General features: G+C 42.6%; 1 protein-coding gene across 1 annotated transcript in view; it reads right to left on the bottom strand.

Moving 5' to 3' along the window:
• The window catches only part of CPED1 (cadherin like and PC-esterase domain containing 1), a 207242-nt gene that overhangs the window by 174585 nt on the left and 16398 nt on the right, over positions 1-16259 (bottom strand). The window contains exon 3 of the mRNA XM_038753259.1: positions 11645-11828. Within this exon, the coding sequence (XP_038609187.1) occupies positions 11645-11828 (184 nt within the window). The remainder of the gene's footprint in view (positions 1-11644; positions 11829-16259) is intronic.

The raw sequence follows: 16259 nt of genomic DNA, 5'->3' as shown, positions 1-16259 counted from the left end.
TAAACCCTCCTTTCCTCTTCTCCTGCTCCTTTCTGCATCACCCTGACTTGCTCCCTTTATTCATCCTCCCTCCCAGCACCACAGCACTTATGTACATATCCGTAATTATTTATATTAATGCCGTCTCCCCTCTAGGCTGTAAGCTCATTGTGGGCAGGGAATGTGCCTGTTTGTTATATTGTACTCTTTCAAGTGCTTAGTACAGTACTCTGCACACCAAGCGCTTAGTACAGTTCTCTGCACACAGTAAGCGCTTAATAAATATGATTGAACGAATTAATGAATGCACACAGTAAGTGCTCAATAAATACAACTGAATTAATGAATGAATGTGGGAGCAGGGATGAAGTGGTAATAAGGCCAATACTCGATTTGCTTGGAGAGAGTCAGGCTGGGGTGAGAAAGTTTGAAGAGTGTGAGAACCTTGGGAGACACTGAGCAGGGTACGTGGAAGGTCGTCAGTCACCCCCTCTCCTTCGTCTCTTTCAAATATTTTCTGCCTCTCTCACTTTCTACATCCTGCTTTGCTGGTAGATGGGGAGAGTGTAGGTGGGAAAGGTTGGGCCTTGCTGAGATGGTGTTGGTTCGTGAAGAGGATTACTCTCTATTCTAAGAGATAACATCTTTCTTAGGTCTGGGACCAAAAAAGGAAGAAAGAATATCTGTCTAAATCTCCCTTCAGACCAGCTCTGGCAGATTTCAAAAACTGCACAGGGGCAGAGATGCAGACTGACTCCTCATAAAAGGGCTCTGCTTTTCCTATAGAGCAGAATTGTGTGAACAACAAAAGGGAAAATACTGAAATTCAGTTAATGGAACTTCCAATCAGTAACTTCCCAAAAATTCCCAATCAGCTTTTATTATATACCTCTGTCTCTCTTTGACTCTCTTTGCTTGGTCTGCCTTTCACCTCTATCCCTCTGGATTCTCCTGTCTCTTCACTACTGTTCCCCTAGCTGTATCACTTCTCTCTATTTCTTCTTTTCTCTGACTCTCACTCTGTCAGCCTCTGTCTCTCACTTTGTCAGCCTTTGGTCTTTCTTTCTCTTCCTGACCCACTTCCCCTCAATACATCTTCTTCCCCACCATCTGACCGCATCTTTCTTTCCTTGCTTTTTCACCTCTGCCCACTTGCTCATCCTCAGAGTTTCATGAGGTATCATGAAGGAAGACAGTGAGGATCATGAAAGAAGGCAGAGAGGCCTGGAGTCCCAAGGTAAGAATTGGGCCAAGAGTCTATTTTTTAAAAGCTGTAGAACTATGCCCATTCCGACGTGTTTTGTGGATGCCACAGCAAAATCTGCTTGGAGAAACAGTGCTCTAGTAAAGGTTACAGGCCACTGGCTATGTCAAAGATTGTAAATGACCTAGAATATTCCTGCCCCTGACAAATACCCGCTGGTTACTTGAATTGGAAACGGTTTTTTTTACCTGAAATGTCTAATCCCTGAGTCAAAGCTTACTTTCAGCTCAATTAAGGGACAGTTGGCCGGTAAAGGCTCTCCCTCTCACAGACTAGGAAGGAATGAATTTGAGATCCAGAAGGAAAAAGGGGAGCCTTTCAGTTGTGATTTTCTTCAGGGCCATGTTTCCCAAAGAGGAGATCCTCTAGATGTTCGTTCAGGGCTCTCAGAGTCAGAAGGTGCAACTAGAAAGAGAGATGGGATCTAGGACAGAGACGGTAGGGGAGGAGGGATTGTTTTAGGAGGAATAAAAAGCAGAAGCTTATTTGTGGCCTGTGTGCATCTAAGAGTGGGGAGTTAGAAATATTGTCTAGTTTAGAAACCACTGGCTTTGAGGGCGGTAAGAGGAGAAACTTGATCATAAAAAAGTGAAAGGGGGTCTGGGAAGTTCATCATATGCCAAAGACACTTTTACTGTAGCATCTCTGGCAAACACATTGTGGGAGCCACTGATTTGGCAAATGGAGGGAGACCGCCTGTTCCCTGTTTCCCGAGACCCCTCGGAGCTGATCCAAGCACGGCTTGTGCTATCCTGCTCCCTGGGAAGGAGAAATGTCCCACGTACTTTCCCAGAGCCTGCACTCGGTCTAACTACAACATGGGTTTCATTTGTTCTTCCAACTCTACATTCTATTCAAAAGACAGCCGCGGCTTTTCAATCTACTGGGTGACGGCAAAGTGGCCAATTTTCTAAAAACAATTCTCAAATCCAAAAATAACAAGGAAACAATGCGCATGGACCAAATAAATCTCCATAGTTCTTTCCCAGAATTTGAAACTTGCAGAAAGAACATTCACTGAACCATTTCCGGGAATTCCACTGTCAAATTTATTTGCAAGGCACCTATTTTATAGATCATTCGAACACCGGAATGGTTCCTATGAAACTAAGAAAGATCAAACAATTAGAAGGATACCCAGAGCCTAGGAGAAATGCGAGTGATTTTGCTAAACATCTGGTTGCCATTTTCAATTACGAGGCCCAACCCACTTAAGGAAGTCGTTTAGTTTCTTTGGAGTAAGAACGAGACACTGGCTTTTTGTTCTTTCTTCACAGAGGAGGGGAAAGGAAACCCAAGGAATCGAGAGGTCACTAGGCGCCCAGCTTTTATAAATGAGACAGTCTCTCAGAAAATTAAAGGCAATCTAACCCAAGTTCCAGCAGGCTAAATAACTCTGCTGAGCTGAGGTTAAACAAACCCACCTTAAGACCCAAGTGGTCCTGTGAAAGAACCGATTATTTTTAGTCATAAATACGAAAGTAAATATACCCCTAGGCAGTGGACACCTACAGTGGATTCAGGTAGGCAATTACCACGTGGTCTGGAGACAGTAAAGACTTTGCTGCCATCTTGAATTATTTTTGATTTAGTATCTTTTCTACTTCGATTAACTAGAGGCAAAGAATTGTCACTCACACTGGCCTAAGACCAAGACTTTGCATAATAAAAAACATACGTCTGTGTGTTTCTATGTGAAACTTTGGCAAACAGAAACCCGCTGTGCCTATCAGATATGCCCTTTTCCTCATGTCTTCCTGCTGAAATGTAGTCTAGGTAAATTAAAGAGAAATAAATGCCAATCACACTCAGGTTTTCAATTAGCAGAGGGAAGAGAGGCCCCTGCCCTAGAGCTGCCCCAAATCCAACAGCACTAATTCCTTTTGTGCCCTCCATCTCCTGATCCTTGGCTCATCTTTTGCAGCATCCAGGACAAAGATGAGTTCTATTCAAGATGCCCAAGAACCAAGCACCCTGCTTTCCAGCTTTTCTGCCATGATGGACAATGACTCTGGTAATCCAGGGCTGCAATCCTTCAGGACACAGCACTGTGAAAGAAACAAAATGCCCTCACTGGATCTCCAGATTGGTAACATTCTTGACTTTGCCCCTCCAAGGGAATATCCTCTGCCAAGGTGAAATCCAGGCCCTTTGGGAAGCAGCCTTACCTCTATCAGGGCATGATACCCAGGGCCGCTTAAAAAAACAGTACGTCAATAGTGTGACACCATAGATAATAATAATAATGGCATTTGTTAAGCGTTTACTATGTGCAAAGCACTGTTCTAAACTCTTGGGGGGGATACAAGGTGATCAGGTTGTCCCAGTGGGGCTCACAGCCTTAATCCCCATTTTACAAATGAGGGAACTGAGGACCAGATAAGTTAAGTGACTTGCCCAAAGTCACACAACTGACAAGTGGCGGAGCCAGGATTAGAACCCATGACCTTTGACTCCCAAGACCGGGCTCTTTCCACTGAGCCATGCTGCTTCTCACTGAGCCACGCTGCTGGTGGGGACGTCCAGTACTTTTCCCAAATGAAATCCATCCATGATGGGTTTCCATGTTTCACTCTGCTGCATGGATCATTTATCAACAAAAATGTTCAGTTCATGACTCCCTCCTCCTCAAGAACCTCCAATGGTAGCCCATCCACCTCTGCATAAACCAGAAACTCCTTACCATTACCTTCAAAGTACTCAGTCAGTTATGAAACACTCACTCACCTCACTCATCTCCTGCTACAGCCCAGTCCAAACAGTCCACTCCTCTCGAGCCAGCTTACTCACTGAGCTCCATTCTCATCTCTCTCTCTGCCAACTCATTTCCCATGTCCTCCCCATGGCCTGGAACTGGCTCTCCCTTCATATATGCCAGACCACCCTAAGGTATCATTAAAGTTACATCTTCTCCAAGTGGTCTTCCCCAGTTAGGCCCTCTTCTTCCCGGCTCTATCTCCTCTGTGTCATCTATGCACTTGGATATGTGACCTTTGGACATTTGATATTCACCCCAACCCCACAGCACCTATCTTTAAATTATTATAAATTACTTATTTATTCATATCAGTGTCTGTCTCCCCCACTTGACTGTAATGTGCCTGAAAATTCTGTTGTACACTCCCAAGTGCCTAGTACAGTGCTTTGCACATAGTAAATGCTCAATACAATTGATTGATTGGTTCAATACTAAGGCCAGTGAAGATGCTGCTCTCAACTAAAAAGAGGCTGGTAATGTCACAAGATAGGATTTTTCATCAATCCTCTCCTTAAGCTCTTTGATACTCACCCTAGCCCCACAGGGCTTATGCAAATATTCTTATACTCTATTTCCTCTACCTGTAATCAATTTTAATGTTTGCTTCTTCCTGCAGAAGTATAACTCCTTGTGGGCAGTCCTCTAGACTGTAAACTCATTGTGGCCAGGAAACGTTCTACCAACTCTGTTGTATTTTTCTTTCCCAAGCACCTTGTACAGTGCTCTACACACAGCAAATGCTCACTAAATGTCAATTATGAGGATGAATCCCATTTACCAATTATTTCATATTGTACTTTCCGAACCATGGGCAGTAAATTCTTAAAACATATGATTGATTGATCCATCAGTGGTATGAATTGAGCACCTACTGTATCCAGAGTACTGCACTAGGCACTTGGGGGTGTCTGATACAATCAAGTAGGTAGTCTCAATTCCTGCCTTCAAGGAGTTTTCGATCTAGTGAGAGATTGTATACAAGAATAAGGATATGTACACAAGATCTATTGGCTGAGCATCAAAGTGTTTGCAGGGCATGGACCTAACTGTGTCTGTGATGCAGAAGGGAATGAAAATAAGGTGGAGAGATGAAAGGTTAATCAGGGAAGGCTTTCTGGAGGAGATAGGATTTTAGTAGGGGTTTGAAAGTGGGGAGAGTGGTGGTCTGCTGGATATGAAGGGGGAGGGAGTCCCAGGGAGGAGGGGGGACATAAAAAAGGGGCTGATGGTAAAATGGGATTGAGACACAGTAAGTAGGTTGGTGTTAAAAGAGCTCAGGGTGTGGGCTGGGTTGGATGGAAAGGAGGAGGCAAACTGTAGCCCCCATCAAAACGACATCTCCATCCTCCCCCTGAGGGCCCTAAACTACCTCTGCCTGGATCATTTAGTGCACTGAGGTAGGAATTTACCAAATGGTTCTCCAATGGCCTGAGAGCTCATAATTGGATAGTAATCCTACCCCTTCCCTCCGTTCCAGAAGTCTGTTCTTCTGTTTTATTCACACAATGCCAGAAAAAGACATAAGAATAATGTGGCAGAGAATAATCCTGAACGACCCAGCAAGCTTTCTCCAAACTGTGTTTGGAAACAGCTGTGTTTCTGCGGCAGAATTCACAGTGGACTGAGGATTTTCAAGTCGCCTGCATTTCTAAATGGAGCCTCAATCCTGGATCATCCTAAAAACATATTCCTTCCTTACTTCATTGTAACTTGAAGACAGAAAAAAAAGTATGTGTGTGTGTGGGGGGGGGGGGGGGAGATATATTAAAATTCACTCTTAAAATCACAACCATAAACATTTTTCACTATTGCTGCAGCTTTAATTATCGCTGCATATAATTCCATTCACCTGGCACAATAGAGTTTGCAGTGTTTCTCTGGGGGTCAACAGGGTTCATATAAAGTTACCTCTGGGTCCAAAAGCCAGCCACTACTAAGGGATTGCTAGTGACTCATAACTGTAGAATCTCAAGCAAGAAAGGATTTAGGGAAGTCATTTAGTCTATTCCCCTGCCTTCAGGCCAAAAGGTCTTTTCCATTCCATGCAGTTTGGGATAGGGAGGAAGACAGAGAGAGAGAGAGAGAGATTCTCCTTAACTAGCTCATCCCATCATCGTCAATAAATTCTTCTTTATGTCTCTCTTAAATCTAGACTGTCTTGTGGCTCCTTCTCCTAAAATCATAAAGCCTAAAGGTTCAAGCCAGTGACCATGACCCCAAAGTCAAAATGCTCTGATGGAAGAATATTTTACTCCCTCTGAGTCTTCAACAAGAGTCGGAGACATACAGCTTCTCTAGATATATTAGCCTGAACTTTGAGAGCCACATGATCCTCATGGACGTTTTAAAAAGTGAAAATAAAAGGGATACATTGATAGGAGCATGAAAAGGCCATTAAATTACAACAGGCAGGGAGGTAGGACTTTTTATAGATTTTCCACAACATTAAATGGTGATCTGTATCTTTTGCTCTATTACCTATATCTTTTTAACACTGCTCCCCGGGAACCCATTTAGATAAACTGTGGCATGCTTATTAGAAAAAGTTGAGAAATAGCATTATTTAAAATATCATCTTCCTGTCAAGTTTTATACCACTCAGATTACTGGTAAACACTGTTTATCACAATGTCAATTTAGGTCCAAAGGTTCTTCACTGCAGAGAGGAAAGAAAGATCAGCGTGGTAGGCAAATAGTTTCCTTCATCTGGTTTTATTTTTTTGAAAAGAACTCATTTCAGAGCTATATAATCTAGACAAGGCTAAAAGCCATATATAGTGGTGAAGGATGATCTCGAGATTTGGCTGACATTTGTTCAGTGTATCAGATGCAATTCACACCTGGCAAAAATTGTAAATACATCTGGATACTGAAGGTGTATTTCCCAAAGGAATAGCCCAACCTTTAGATATGTATATGCAGGCATTTAGTGACTTTTACAGCCTATTCACATGTTTTAGAAACCTCTTATCTGCAGCACTAGGGAGGGAAGGACAAAAAAAGGGAGAAAAGAGAGGGAAGAAAAAAGAGGGAAGGAGAAAGGAAAGAGAAGTACAGAAGGAAGGAAAAGAGTGAGGGAGAGGAAAGGAAAAGAAAGCATGAAACTCTCCAAGAACATATACAGATTTGTAAATTATTCTATTCCCAGTGAATTTAAAAATGCACAAATGTGTGTACTTGCAGGAAACATGGACAAGTTAAGTCTAAAGGCGATCAGTGGCATAAGAGTCAGTTTTCCATTTCATTTGGTCTTAGAGTTAAGCCCTCAATAATAATTATGTTGGGTAGGGACCGTCTCTATATGTTGCCAAATTGTACTTCCCAAGCGCTTAATACAGTTCTCTGCACACAGTAAGTGCTCAATAAATATGATTGAATGAATGAATGAATGAATGAATAACGATGGCATTTGTTAAGCGCTTACTATGTGCAAGGCACTGTTCTAAGCCCTGGGGGCATGCAAGGTGTTCACGTTGTCCCACGTGGCCTCACAGTCTTAATCTCCATTTTACAGATGAGGTAACTGAGGCTCAGAGAAGTTAAGTGACTTGCCCAAGATCACACAGCAGACTTGTGGGGGAGTTGGGATTAGAACCCATGACCTCTGACTCCCAAGCCTATGCTCTTTCCATTGAGCCATGCTGCTTCTCAAGAGTCCTACTGCTTGGGTCACCGATTCCCCAAAGGACTGTTCATGGGAGTGGGTACTGGGACCTTTCCCATGTTGGGGTTTAACCCCCATGAGGTATTCATAAATGTGAATGACTGAATGAATGAATTGATAAATAAATAAATATTCACATTACCCTAGGCATTCTGTCCTTTGCCATTCAGGGGAAACATGCAATCTTGGCTAAAGAGTCATTGGGCAACCCAAGACACAGTTGGCCAAAATCCACAGATTTCTGAGGAATAATATCTGTGTTCAATTCTACTTCTTGTCAATAAGGTTGCAAAATACAAAAGAAGAGTATGAGGCCATTGCTTCCAGATAATAATAAAAATTATTATGGTATTTGTTAAGTGCTTACTATGTGCCAAGCACTGTTCTAAGCGCTGGGGTAAATACAAGGCAATGAGGTTGTCCCATGTGGGGCTCACAGTCTTAATCCCCATTTTACAGATGAGACAACTGAGCGACAGAGAAGTTAAGTAATTTGCCCAAAGTCACACAGCTGACAAGCGGCGGAGCAGGATTCAAACCCGCAACCTCTGACTCCCAAGCCTGGGTTCTTTGTACTAAGCCATGCTGCTTCCAGATGGTGACTAAGCTTAACCCAACCCTGGAGAAGTCACAGTTCTGGATGATATCCATTCTACCATTGATCACAAAGTCAAAATCATTTATCAGGGAGTGCTGGCATGATCAGAGAGATGAGATAGCTTAGAGATGACGAATCTGTTGTCGGTGAGAATCTTCTAAACACAATGTTTAAAGCGCCAGCAAGAAAATGCAGTGAAAAACAACAATCACTGGCAATGGGAAGGAGTTTCTTTCTTAAACAATTACTATATGCCAGACACTATTAAAATCACACGTCTTCCAAGAAACCTTCTCTATGTAAGCCCTCATTTTCCCTGCTCCTTCTCCCTTCTGTATCAAAGATGCACTTGGATCTGTACCCTTGAAGCACTTAATATTAACTCCTCCCTCAGTCCATAGCACTTATGCACATATCCTCTGGGCCTCAGTTACCTCATCTGTAAAATGGGGATGAAGGCTGTGAGCCCCATGGGGACAACCTAATCACCTTGTATCTGCCCCAGCGCTTAGAACAGTGCTTTGTACATAGTAAGCGCTTAATAAATGCCATCATCATCATCATATCCATAACATCTTAATGTTGGTCTCTTCCTCTAGACTATAAAACCCTTGTAGGCAGGGAATATGCCTACCAATTCCATTGCATTGTACTCTGCCAAGTGTAAAGTGCCCTGTACACAGTAAGCACTCAACAAAAACCATTGATTGACTGATATGATGCTGTAATGGGTCTCGGGAGCTAAGGGGAAATGAGACAAGAGCTACCAAAAATAAGGGATGGAGCTGAGGAGACTGGTTAGAGTTAGTGCTCTGCACCAAGTAGGAGCTCAGTTCAGTGCTCTATACCAAGAAGATACTCATTTCAGTGTTCTGCAACCAAGAGGAGCTCAGTTCAGTGCTCAGCACACATAGGAGCTCAGTTCATTAATTCAATCATATTTATTGAGCACTTACAGTGCACAGAGCACAGTACTAAGTGCTTGGAAAATACAATTCAGCAATAGTTCGGTGCTCCACGCCTATTAGGAGCTCAGTTCAGTGGTCTGCAGTCAGTCAGTCAAGTGGATTTATTATGCACTTACTGTGTGTAGAGCACTGTACTAAGCACTTGGGAGACTACACTATAACAATACAACAGACATATTCCCTGCCTACAATGAGCGTATGATCTAGAGGACAGGTTTAGGAGCTCAGTTCAGTGCTCTGCAACAAGTAGGTGCTCAGACAAGGCTGATCCTGGGTGGGTGGTGCCAGAGAATAATCATTTGAGAAGTGGGATGGCCTAGTGGAAAGAGCACAGGACCAGGAGTCAGAACACCAGGTTTCTAGTTCAGACTCTACCACTTGACTGCTGCATGACCTTGGGCAAGTCACTTAATCCCAATTTGCCTCAGTTTTTTCATCTGGAAATTGAGAGGAAAATACTGTTCTCCCTCCCTCAGACTGTGAGCCACATGTGGGACAGGGACTGTGCCTCACCTGATTATCTTGTATCTCTCCAAGCTCTTAGCACTTTAGTGTTTGACACGTGGCAAACACTTGGTGAATATCACAATTATTATTATTGTATTTCTGGGGCTCCTGTATGCTCAGCACTGTCCTAAATACTTGGGAGAGTTCAACAGAAATACTTGGGAGAAGTTCAACAGTTCAACAGAAGAGAGACACACATTCTCTATTCTCAATGTGCTTACAATCTAATGGGAGAGACAAGTAGACAAAAAGGGTTATAAATCGCAGAAGTAGGAGAAAAGCAAACATTCAGTGCTTTGTACAGTGCCTGGCACAAAGTAAATGCTTAACAAATACCATCATTATGTGAAGGTAAATAGTACAGATGTAAGAGGATTCAAGACCTGGTGACAGCATGTCCTAGTGGATAGACCAAGGGCCTCAGAGTCAGAAGGACCCCTGTTCTAATTCCTACTCTGCCACTTGTCCGCTATGTAACCTAGCACAAGTCACTTCGCCTCTCTGTGCTTCAGTTACTTCATCTGCAAAATGAGGATTAAAACTGTGAGCCGCATGTGGGACATGAACCTTGTCCAGCTTGATTAATCAATATGTACCCCAGCACTTAGTACAGTGCCTGACACTGTGCTTATGAAATACCATTAAGAAAAAATAAAACCAAATTTAAAAACTGACAACACCAGTGGTTTGGCAGACCAAATGAGCAGAGCTGGGCAGCTACCACCTCCCTGCCCTACTTTTTCTGCCCAAGTGCTTCATTCCCCCTTCCCTCCTAGGAGACCCCAAGTGATCCTGCCAAAAGGAGCACGTAGCACCTTTTGGCTCCAAATACGCACAATCCAGCCAAATCTAAATGGCAGCAAATCTCCCCCACATTTATATCTTGTCCCTGTAAATCAACCTGGAAATCCCAATGAAACCACATTTCCTATGTGATTTCTGGCACATTCGACTTCCAGTCAGATGGAGTGATGATCTTGCGCTAAAATTCTTGGCAGGAAGCATGGACGGGACATAAATAGACTAGATGACATTCAAGGCAAAAACACAAAGATTCTTATAGTGATAAGAATACCTTGAACTTACATAACACTTTATTATTATCATGTTACCGTCTAGTTGGGCACCCAGAAATTAATATAAATAAATTATGGACAGGTACCTAAGTGCTGTGGGGTTGAGGGAGGGGTGAATATTGGGACCAAATCCAAGTGCAAGGGTGACCTAGATTGTAAACTCCCTGAGGGTAAGAATTTGTCTACTTACTCTGTGGCATTCTCCCAAGTGCTTAAATCATTGCTCTGCACAGAGTAAGCATTCAGTCAATGTTGTTCATACCTATTCTCCCTCCCCCTTAAACTGTGAGCCCCATGTGGGGACAGGGATCAGCTTATATTTTAATCTACCCCAGTGCTTAGCATAATGCTTGACTCGTAGGAAGCACTTAAATACCATAATTATGATGATGATGCCCATGTGGGGACAGGGATCAGCTTATATTTTAATCTACCCCAGTGCTTAGCATAATGCTTGACTCATAGGAAGCACTTAAATATCATAATTATGATGATGATGTCATGAACAGTTCAAGGATGCTAAAGGTGAAATCCCAAAAAGCCCCAGAGGTCAGAACAATAATAATGATGGTATTTGGTAAGCGCTTACTATATGTCAAGCGCTGTTCTAAGTGCTGGGGTAGATACAAGCTAATCAGGTTGGACACAGTCCCTGTCCCACATGGGGCTCAGAGTCTTAATCCCCATTTTACAGATGAGAGAACTGAGGCACAGTGAAGTGATTAGTCCAAGTTCACACAGTAGACAAGTGGTGGAGGCAGGATTAGAACCCAGGTCCTTCTGACTATTCAGCAAGGAAGGCCGTCTCCCCTGTCTGTAATGAATCTCACCTGGGTTCAGGTCCCCAAGCCCGACGGCAGACCGGTGTTTCCCTTCCGACAGGACCACCAGATATCCATGGCGAGTGAGGATGCGCTGATAAAGCTCCATCTCCATCTTGCAGTGGGAAGGAGGTATGTGAAGCACAGCTCTTCTCCCATGACTGCCAAAGTGCTTAGCGACAGATTCTTCAATCTGGGAGAAGAAAAAAGACCCAGACAACATAAATTGCAGTGCATAAACTAGACTATCTGGCCATCAAACACTTACCCTCCCTCCTTATGTCCAGACAGATATTCTCCCTGACTTCAAAGCCTTATTGAAGACACATCTCCTCCAAGAAGCCTTCCCTAAGCCCTCCTTTCCACTTTTCCCACTCCCTTCTGTGTTGTCCTGCCTTGTTCCCTTTATTCATACCACCCCCATGTTCCCAGCCCCACAGTACTTATGTACATATCTGTGATTCATTTATATTACTATCTGTCTTCCCCTCTAGACTGTAAGCTTGTTTTGAGCAGGGAATTTATCTGTTATATTGTACTCTCCCAAGCAGTTAGTATAGTGCTCTGCACACAGTAAATACTTAATATGACTGACTGACTAGACTAAATATAACTGATTTACTAAATCCTTGGAAGAGTACACTATAACAAAGTTCTAATGAGGAACTTGGAAACAATCTTGGGGTGAGACAGGAAATGGCTCCGAGTTTGCCCGGACCTAAGAGACACAGATTGGCAGGGAGAGAAAAACAGCTGTTCTGCTTTAAAAAAAAAATCAAAATTACCAGGAGGCATGCCCACCTTCCTGGATTCATGATGTTACCATCATCCATCTTAGCATCAGTCATCAGCCAGTTCTTTCTCCTCACCATCCTGTTTCAAGCCCTCATCCCTTCCCTGCTGGGTGAGGCTCACAGTCTTAATCTCTCTTTTATGAGGTACCACGGCACAGAAAAGTGAAGTGACTTGCCCAGGATTACTCACAGGCAAGTGGCAGAGTCAGGAGTAGAATCCATGTCTTCCTGACTCCCAGGCTCGTTCTCTACTAGGCCAAGCTGCTTCTCATCCATGACTCATTGGGCTGAAGAAACTTCGGGGATGGCCAATCATTTAACCAAGTCTTTTAGCCTTGGGGAGAAGTAGTGAGTTTCACTGGGAACCTAAACTCCCCCCTTCACAGCTCAGTCGGGAGGGCCACCGATGAAGGCAGTTAGAAATGCCAGACATCAAGAGGTACATGACATCATACATGTTACTTCAGGAACACAGCGGAATATGCAGAAGTACACTGAATTTATCGGAACCCAGAATGCTTGTTTCTTCAAGTGGGCCCCTGACACCACCACTTTCTCTAGAACTATTGTTCTTCTCCTCTCCACTGACACTCCAGGCCATGTCACCTACGCTCTTTTTTTTTTTTTTGGTATTTGTTAATTGCTTAGCATGTGTCAAGGACTGTTCTAAGTGCTGGGATAGGTACAAGTTAATTAGGTTACATACAGTCCTTGGCCCACCTGGGACTCACAGTCTAAGTAGGAGGGTGAACAGGTGAACTTACATTAGAGGAAACTGAAGCACAGAGAAGTTACATGACTTGCCCAAGGTCACACAACAAACAATTGACAGAGCTGGGATTAAAACCCAGGTCCTTCTGACACTTAGGCCCTTGCTCTTTCCACTAGACCACGCTGCTTCTCATGACCTTATGTCTCCTGGACCATATATGTAGGTTTTTTTAAACTCTGAAGAGAATGAGCTGAAGAGGCTCTTAAGCACTGCTGCTGATTGGCATTTATCTTAATTAATTGTATTGAGCACTTACTGTGTGCAGAGAACAATACTAAGCTCTTGGGAGAGTGCAACACAACAGAGTCGGAAGTCAAAACAGGGCACTAGCCCAGCAAGTGTTGCTTAAAAGTGAACACGTCTCTTGGATCTGATGATATTTCCTTCCTAATCTCAGGATATCACTTTTGATCACCGTTGGCTAGAGCAGGAAAAATCTTTTTAAAAGGACAGCCTATTTTGGAAGCTCTGAATCACTGCTACTCAGCTGCTTTGATTCTATAATGTGACAGGACCCTTGTAATCAAAGTTAACCAAGCCTTTCCAGAATCATCCTATTTGTAAACACAACCAGAACAAGTTTCACCAGGCACCCATGGCAATGATATTTGAGATGCTCACTAGAATTTTTTAAAATATTAAAAAGGCAAGAATTGCATTACACATTCATAAAACAAATAAATCTGCTTCAAGCGGATCCGTTGAATTCCACTCACAACCTTGAAATACAAACTCGCCCTGCTCTCGTTATATTTATAACCCTCCGTACCAGTGCGGAGACCTAATCCTGAAGCTCACAGGCTTTCAGCAATCAATTTAGAAAGTTATTGCTAGAGTAAAAGAATGCATTATATTCACACCTACAGGAGAATAAATAGGAAGCGGACAGGTCAGTGGAATTATGGATCCTAACTTTGTAATACAAACTGCCCTTGCTGTATTTAGAACACTGAACCAGGCTTACAGACCTCAGATTGCATGTTGGGACAGCTGCCCTTTTTGCAAATGTTGAATCCGGGCATGGGCACGGCCAGGTAAACCACAGAGGCAAGAAGAAATTTGGACGTGCTATGGCCCCGGTTCACTAGACGTGAACAGAAAGCAGCAGTCACAGATAGCCTGAGGCACTAACTGAAGTAATTGTTTTTCTGGTATTTGTTAAGCACTTACTATGTGCTAGGCACTGTTCTAAGCTCTGGGATAGATACAAGATGATCAGGTTGGACACAGTCCCTGTCCTCGGACTCAAAGTCTAAATCCCCATTTTACAGATGAGGGCTGAGAGAAGTAAAATGACTTGCCCAAGGTCACACAGCAGGCAAGTGGCGAGCTGGGATTGGAACTCAGTTCCTTCTGACTCCCAGACACAAGTTCTATCCACTAAGCTATGCTGCTTCCCATGCTGTGGATGATGAAGGGAGCATACTAATAATAAGGGGCATTTGTGAAATACTTACTTTGTGCCAAGCGCTGGGGTAGATACACTATAGACTGGGCAGGGTCCCTGGCCTACATGAGACTTACAATCAAAGGGGGAGTAAGAATAGATAGTTTACCCTGGTTTTATGGATGAGCAAACTGAAGCACAGAGAAGTTGATGTGACTTTCCCAAGGTCACACAGCAGGCAAGTAGCTGAACTGGGATTAGAACACAGATCTCCTGACTTCCAGTCCTTTGCTTCTTCCACTAGGCTATGCTACTTCTCTTGAGGGCATAAGCACTTTATATTAACATCCCAGAACAGTCAATTGCATTTCCAGACTGCCTTACCATTTTAGGTTGTGTGAAATCCATTAAAAACTCATATTAGCCTTTAAATGAGAAAACCATATTGTCATAAAACCGTATGCAAGAGGTCCTGTAAGGCATACTTTGACTATAGAAGGGTGTTACGTGTAATGCAGAAAGAGAACAAGGAAAAAGAAAAGTATCTTTTTATTCAATTTTGATTCATTTCTATAGCGTTTTGTACATTAGAATGGGAGAGGAAAAGATAGGAAATGGCTGTCTAACCAAAGTCGTTGCATTGAAAACTTTGTGAACAAACTATGAAGAAAATGATGCTGAGATTTTACACTTTAAAGAAAAATACTTTTTGCAATCTTCCATTTGAAGCTATGAAATATTGCCCTTTCTAATAATGCAGTTGAGAAATTATATTTTTCCTGCAGCTACCCATGAGGATTTTCTATACTGAATAGCTGTGTGTGAGTATGTGTGTGAGAGAAAGTGTGTATTTATATGTAAATGAATACAACAGCCAATGTACATAGCCAACATACATTTATATATTTATAATGCCTTTTGATGTTCCAACACATGTTAACATGGAAATGATCAATCCATGTAACCAAAAACATGGTTTCCCTTTTGGACACGTTGGGACTTTGAAGAAGTCTACCACAGTATGGCAGGTTGCTGTCACTCCCCTTAAAGACCATGGTGAAGATTTGGGTGAGGGGTAATATTTGATCTTTTTCATTTCGCAGAAAACTGTGGAAATAAACTCAAGGGAACAAATGGAGCAGTAAGACAGATTAGTTCCTTTGGCAAACGTTAAGACAACATGGCAAAACAGCATTTATAACAGCTAATCACTACCTATAACCATTTGCAGAAATGAGGTCTGAAAAACAAAATGAAAAAGGATTTTCTGGGTTGCAGTTTCAAGCTACTTTGTACAGATGATTTCAATAATTGATGGGTTCCTTAAAGCACTGACAAAACTTAACTGCCACGTGCTTGCCTTGCAGACAAAATCCAGCTCTGAATGCTCAAGACTCTGCCTTTCTCTGGAGAAAATATGTCTATTAAGTTTCGACTTTACTCTGGAAAAAAAAAATACTTCCATTAGGTTTTGATCACCCCAATCCCAATCAGAAATATTTTTCAGAATGTTTCCTTAATTTTCATCCAACTTCTCATCTTCCAAATCTATCCTGGCCTTCAAAATCTTGAGAAGCAGCCAATCACATTGCTTTTTAAAGATAAGCTTTTGGAAACCTCTAAAATTCAAAATTCATAGCTCTGCAGCTCCTCAGTCATCTGGAAATAGAT

Source organism: Tachyglossus aculeatus, chromosome 10, assembly GCF_015852505.1.
Source record: "Tachyglossus aculeatus isolate mTacAcu1 chromosome 10, mTacAcu1.pri, whole genome shotgun sequence".
Lineage (NCBI taxonomy): Eukaryota > Metazoa > Chordata > Mammalia > Monotremata > Tachyglossidae > Tachyglossus > Tachyglossus aculeatus.
Note: the sequence above shows the minus strand (reverse complement) of the source record. Positions and strands in the feature narration are given on the sequence as shown.